The sequence below is a fragment of the Rousettus aegyptiacus genome, unplaced genomic scaffold (genome assembly GCF_014176215.1).
Source record: "Rousettus aegyptiacus isolate mRouAeg1 unplaced genomic scaffold, mRouAeg1.p scaffold_m13_p_3, whole genome shotgun sequence".
In the NCBI taxonomy this organism is placed as follows: domain Eukaryota; kingdom Metazoa; phylum Chordata; class Mammalia; order Chiroptera; family Pteropodidae; genus Rousettus; species Rousettus aegyptiacus.
In genome coordinates this window covers 108,618,413-108,625,630 of record NW_023416306.1, presented here as the reverse complement: position 1 = coordinate 108,625,630, position 7,218 = coordinate 108,618,413, and the positions used below count along the sequence as shown (strand labels likewise).

Sequence of the window (7,218 nt, the reverse complement as noted above, 5' to 3'; positions counted from 1 at the left end):
GGAAGCTGTCTAGTAGAGACAGGTACAAAGTATGGCATCTCAGGTTCTCAGATAGATTGAACATGAAAGGCTGGCTAGGAAGCAGTGTCACCAACAATAAGTGTACAATCTTGTTTTCTAACTTTTTACCAACATTAGGACTTACTTAACTTTTCAATCTTTGCTAATATGATACATTAAAAAAATCATCTTTTTTTGGAAGATAAAGTAAATTTTGTGTAAAAATTAAAAAGGATTTGAGATTGAGTGGGAATTGAAAACATGGTGGAATAACTTTCAGCTTCCAGGAGAGTAAATTAGAGTAAAACCATTTGTATCAGTAAGGAGCTTGCTATTGATAATCGCTGTGAAGAGAACCTAATTGACTCCAAGACGAGTTACTTGTTATTAATGTAATTATTATTTATATCATTATCAAAAAAAAGTCTAAAAAATCATTATAGAGACATTTAAAAGACTTTATAGTGACAGAATTCAATAGTGGTCTTTTTAGACTATTAATTGAATTATTATTATTAATAATGTTTTGGTATGATTACCATGATATATGAAAACTTTATCTTTATCTAGTGCATGTGAAAGTAAGAATATCATGGAAGAAAGAGTTTTACACAGTGGGCTATTGAATGGGAAAAATTAGAGAGCGGTAATAAAGGCAAGGGTATGCAGACTGAGTGAAGAACGTGGAGGAAAACCATAAGCCATAATATTTCGGTGTGTGTATAAGGGAAGGATAAGTACCATTTGAGTGCATGTTCAGGAAAGAGGAAGTAGTTTAACTTTGAGAAATATAAAGGGAAGTGGGGCAAAAAAATTTAGTGAATATTTTAGGGATAGCTCTGATCTTTGTTTTAATTTGGGAGATGCATTATGATTATATCTTTGGAAGCTTGATTCTCTAAGGATACCAATTGTGTAATTTTTAAGATCCATATACATTGTCCATTTTGTAAAAGTGAAATTTGTATATGTCCACTGCAAAAATTTAAGATAAGTTAGAGCATAAAGTGAAACGTAAAAGATCCTTTTTCCTGCATAATTTTCTCAACCCTACTTCTTAGAAATAATTATATTTAACAGATTTTTTTTGGTGTATTGATCTAGGCATTTTCTATCCATCTATTCTTTTATTTTATGTAATTTTATAGATGTTATTTATTTCTATAATTTAAAAAAGCCAGATGGGATAAGTTGATTGCATGATACTGTTTCCTTTCCTGCTATCTATCCTGTCTATGTACATCTAGGTCTACATTATCATTATACATGGCTGCATAGTATTCCAAGGAAGGATCTAATAGAAATTATTTAAATAGTATCTACACATTTATTTTCAGGCTTTTGTTTTTATAAGCAACAATATTTCAGCAAACATCTCTCTGTCTTTTCTTTGTCCACTTTGTTCATGTCCACATATATTCAGAGATTTCCCACTAGAAGTAGAATATGAGTCAAAGTATATGAACATATCAAGTTTAGAAGGTACTGTCAAATTGGTAAATGCTTTATCAGTTTACTTTCCTATCACAGGTTTTTTTTAATTAAATTTATTGAGAGTGATTGGTAATAAAATTACATAGGTTCCAAATGTACAATTCAATAATACATCATATGTATATTTTGTTGTATGTTTACCACCCAAAATCAAATCTCCTTCCCATCACAGGTTATGAAACTACCTGTTTCCTCATTTCTCTTCGAACCCTGAATTTTATCAAATGTTTAAATCTCTGCCAAACTTACAATAGCTAGTGTTTTGCTATATTAGTATGCATTTATTTAATTCAGAAGGAAGTTAAGTATTTTAAATATAAGTAAGAAGAGCCATGTGTAAAGTGTTGATATTTTTACTCTTTCTCTTCTACTTGGGATTTATAACTCATCATTGTCATTCTGGTCTCACATACTTTCCTCTCTCCACCTCTAGTCAGTATCTTCTCTACAGAATCCACAATTGCGTCACTTTCTCTAACACTTATCCTCCTACTCTGAGATGGTGGATGCCATGTTACGGTATCCTCTACTTCTATTTTTCTTTCATTTCTCTAAATAACTCATCTCATCTTCTTAATTTATAGATATGAGAAATTTACATTGCAGGTCTTAAAAAAACATTTATAAAGATTTTGAAAGAACTTGCCAATGTGATCATAGATATGGTATCGATACACTGAGAGATATTCAGGTTATGAAATCCACTGCTACTTAATTATTTTTTATAGTTAAACAATTTATAAAAAGCCTTTTAATTTATAGTCACCTATAGCTATGACTATGAAATAATGATACTTAAAAATACAACAGAAAAACCCATCCAAGTAAGTAGAAGAATCTTTATTCTGTGCAATCTACTTTGGCAAAAAAATATACAACAGAGGGATATAAATTGCTTTGTAACTAAAATGGTCTTCAAAGGCATACGTCAGCCTTTGTCTAGTTTTCTATTAACTACTGAATTACCAAAGATTAAGATCAGTGACATTTCTCCTAAATCAATTCTTACTCTCCTCTTCTAGGTAGCATGAGAGTTGTCACTGCTGACAGAGAGAGGTAATGGGTGAAACCAACTACTCTGTGGTGTCCGAGTTTGTGTTCCTGGGACTCTCCAGTTCATGGGAGATCCAGCTCTTCTTCTTCCTCTTTTCCTCTGTGTTCTATGTAGCAAGCCTGATGGGAAACCTCTTCATTGTGCTAACTGTGACCTCTGACCCTCATTTACAGTCCCCCATGTACTTCCTGTTGGCCAACCTTTCCATCATTGACTTGATAGTTTGCTCTTCCACAGCTCCAAAGATGATTTACGATCTTTTAAGAAACCGAAAAACAATCTCTTTTGGAGGATGCGTAGTTCAAATCTTCTTTATCCATGCCATTGGGGGCACTGAGATGGTGCTACTTATCACCATGGCCTTTGACAGATACGTTGCCATATGTAAGCCTCTTCACTACCTGACCATCATGAGCCCAAGAAGATGCATTTTATTTCTAGTCATTTCCTGGATTATTGGCCTTATTCATTCAGTGACTCAGTTGGCTTTTGTTATAGACTTACCTTTCTGTGGCCCTAATGAATTAGACAGCTTTTTTTGTGACCTTCCTCGATTTATCAAACTTGCTTGTATAGAAACTTACACGTTGGAATTCATGGTTACTGCTAATAGTGGCTTTATTTCTGTGGCTTCCTTTTTAGTTCTCATCATCTCTTACATCTTTATTTTGGTAACTGTTAAAAAAAAATCTTCGGGTAGTATATCCAAAGCCCTCTCCACTCTGTCAGCTCATGTCATTGTGGTCATTTTGTTCTTTGGGCCATTAATCTTCTTCTACACGTGGCCATTTCCCATATCACACTTGGACAAATTCCTTGCCATCTTTGATGCAGTTATCACCCCTTTTCTGAATCCAGTCATCTATACTTTTAGAAATAAAGAGATGAAGGTAGCAATGAGGAGACTATGCACTCAGTTTGTGAATTATAGTAAAATTTCTTAAATATACTGAGTATGTATAAAAAGGCAAAGTATACTACTAGAATTTCAGATGGATATGAACTAAGTAAGTTATGTTAAATTTAACAAGAATGTCATTATCTACTAGTATGTGATGTGTCCTATCTTCCCCTCTCCCCCTTCCTAAATCGAATTGTGATGTCAACCTCTGGGCTCTGCTTATGTAAGAGACCTAAAGAATATAGGCCAAGGCTCTCTTATCTCACCAATTGTCTAACCTTTATATACTGCCAATAGAATAAATAGAAATTTTAACAATCTCTTTGAAAGTCTATATGTAGCTTATTGTCCATTTCTATTTTTCCCATGTTAAGTAGAATATCTTGCTCTCAATATACATATTAATTTTTTATTTCATCTGATTTGTCTTACTACACAGATGATTTTTTTTTCTATCTTTTCAGCTCATTACCTGTTAGCCTCCCTCATTGTTCTATTGCTAATCTGGCTTTTTCAGGGTCCAGTAAGGAGACAGAAACCATATGAGTTTTTTTTTTTTTTTTTTGAACAGAGAAAGTTTGATATAAAGAATTGTTAACTGAGGAGGGGGGAGGTAGACAGGGTAAAAGGGGTCAAATATGTGGTGACAGAAAGAAATCTAACTATGGAAGGTGAACACAGTGTAAATATATATACACACACACACGTGTGTGTGTGTGTGTGTGTGTGTGTGTGTGTGTGTGTGTATACCTTACTGTTAAAATGTACAGCTGAAACTTACTGGATTTCGTTAACCAATGTCACCATAAAAATAAATTAATTAATTAAAAAAATTGTTAACTAAGTATAAAGTTGTTAACTTGTTATTTGAAAAAGAATGAACTCTAAGATATTACAGATATAGCATTTGTAGGAAGCATCTTTCACCCCTAAAGAAGAGATTAAAGTATTAAAACTTAAAAACTATTAAAAGCTTAGAGGAAGGATTTATGGTGTTAAAACTAAAATATCTGAGGTGGGGATGCTGCTTGGCTGGTGCTAACACCTCTGAGCTTAGAGGAAGGCCTATAGAGAAGGGACATAACCCCTGAGGAAGGGGTGCTGCTGGCTAATCCAGGTGTTCCTTAGGAGGGTGTGATGAAAAAATTCCTCTAATGTTGGAAAATAGCTGCTGTCTTGGGAAGAAACTAAGTTTGCTGAGGCGAAACGTGTGGTTGCATGATGCTCAAAGGCACAGTGAACAGAGAGGACGCCCAGAGGCAGAAAAGAGGAAAAAATGAGTCCTTTTCCCTCTTCTAAACTTGCAATCTCCCTCTAATGTCCTCTAATGGCAGAGCTGGCAAAAAATAAATTAGTTTGCAGAGTCCCACCTCCTGCATCATACAGAGTGTAGGTAGGTACCTTAGAGCAGAAAGATGATAGCTTATATAGCACATGCAATTACTTAGAAAATTATTAAAATACAATTAGAATCAAACTGTTTTTGAATTCGAAAGTACATTATAAATCATCTCATGGAATTTCCTTATTTTAGAAAGTGTTAGGTACTGGAAAAATTAACTAATTAGTTCAAGATCATAAAAAGCATATATGGAAGATCCAAATCTACAATATAGGTTGACAGACTCCTGGTCCTTTTGTCTTCTGTCATTTCAGATCTTGTTTCCTCTACTATTAAGTCTCCATTGGACTGTTAATTTTTTACTGATACACATCATTATATTATTTATCTTGTATCTTGAATGTCTATTTGTCATATTGAATTTCAACAAATGTTTCATGAATGATTTTCATTAATAAATTTGTTCAACATTATTTTATATTTCTTTTTCTGATCCTTTTATTTTTAAATAAAGCTTTTATTATAGAATAATTTTAGATTTACAGAGAAGTTGCAAAGATAGTCTAGAGAGTTACTATATAGCCCTCACCTAGTTTTGGTTTCCTCTAATGTTATTATCTTACATATTCATGGTGCATTTGTCAAAACTGAGAAATCGACACTGGTACATTACTATTAACTAAACACTAGACTTTATTCAGATTTCGCCAGTTCTCCATTAAAGCCTTTCTTCTGTTCCAGTATACAATCCAGGATATTATTACATTTAGTTGTCATGTCTTATTAGTCTCCTCCTGGTTTCTGAGTCTCAGTCTTGCCTTCTTTATCATGACTGTAACAGCTTTGAGGAGTATTGGCCAGATATTTAGTGGACTGTCGCTCACTTTGGGTTTGTCTGAAGCTTTCCTCATAATTCGACGGGGATTTTGGGATTTTGTAAAGAAGACTACAGAGTTAAAGTGGCTTTCTTATTACATCATATCGGAGGGTACATAACATTCATGTCATCATTAGCAATGTTAAACTTGCTCATGTAGTTTATTATCTGATCCTAATAAATGAGAAGGTGACTTCTTAGATGTTACTTCTGCCATCTGCGTTCTTTCTTCCTACTTTAGTCAATCCCTTACCCCAAGTTATCTATGGACTTTATGATGGTTGATTATGATTTTTGCACAAGTAACACATACTACTGGGGGTATAACCAAGAATTTATTTCATCTCTATCCTATCTTCGTTGGGCTATAAAAGCAGCAGTGTACATGATTGTTCATGGTCCTCTTCTCTTGCTCCTTCTTTGATTCAGTTATTTTTTGCTTCTATCAGTGTGGAACTCTTGGACCCTCTCTTTTTGAGTTCTCTGATCTTATGCCTTTAGAACTGATGTTTATATTCCAAACTTCTAATAACTCTTATTTTCCCTCAGCAGTTCTCATTGGAGTATCCTGGTAGTGTCATCGCCTTAGCCAGGTTGTAGCCTAGGAGGGGTTTTACCCAGGCTCTCTAGCTTAATTTTGCTTGAGTGGGAATTTGAATATTTTGTCATGAATCTTTGACATGCAGCTGTTGCCATAGCGACATGGATGAATTAATGACTACTTTCTGGGCCCTCAGTCTCGGGTTCAGGACTGTGGAGAGAAAAATTGTCTCCTCTCCCTTCCCCTGATATTATTTCTAGTGCTAGGATTTATTCACTAATTTAAATTAGCCATTTGCTTTAATCGTGCTGTTTAGTCTATGTTGTAAAAGAATGATTAATAAAATAATTATTACTAATTCAAAGTCAATGCTTCTTAGTGCATCAAAAGACATGATTATGGTCATTGCTTATTTTCAGGGAGATGTGTATTAGGGTGTTCATTGCAGTATTACTCTTCGTTCAGGAAAGGATTCAAAATAGGAAATAACTGCATAGTATAAGCACTCGTCAGAAGAGATGATTGCCACAGAGTTGGAGCAGGATCATGGAGAATGCAGCTTTTCCAGGCATTGATTTTTGGTAGCTGATTCATAAAGAATTCTGGAGAAAGAACTTCAATGGCAGGTGGAACCTCAAGGGATTTGTGACAGTGTCTATATTTTAACCATCCCTCAAATATTTTAGAATTTTAACAACCATTTAAATTACACAGCTGTGTCTAGCTAAATATTAAGATTATTTGGGATGTGAAGGTTGGAGGAGTTGGAAGCTGGGTCATCCAGTACTTTTACAATCATATGCCACTGGAGATCGGACAGGCAAAAAGAGTGCATACCCACCAAAGTTTACTATGCATTACTGTGTATTTGGAAACAATAGACTGGATGTATACATAGCAATGTGTGCTAATTGAAAAAAATCAGAATATGTATAACACAATATATATATTTATATATTTCATATGTATAAGCATACAAAATAATATACATATTTTATGATAAAACATA

The 7,218-nt window shown here is 34.1% G+C and overlaps 1 protein-coding gene across 1 annotated transcript; it reads left to right on the top strand.

Annotated features, from left to right (window-relative positions):
- Nucleotides 1-2,534: 2,534 nt before the first annotated feature.
- Nucleotides 2,535-3,514, top strand: LOC107507270 (olfactory receptor 4F6). The gene has a single exon (XM_016138309.2). The coding sequence runs from the start codon at nucleotides 2,554-2,556 to the stop codon at nucleotides 3,490-3,492; it is 939 nt and encodes a 312-aa protein (XP_015993795.2). The 5' UTR covers nucleotides 2,535-2,553; the 3' UTR covers nucleotides 3,493-3,514.
- Nucleotides 3,515-7,218: the final 3,704 nt, after the last annotated feature.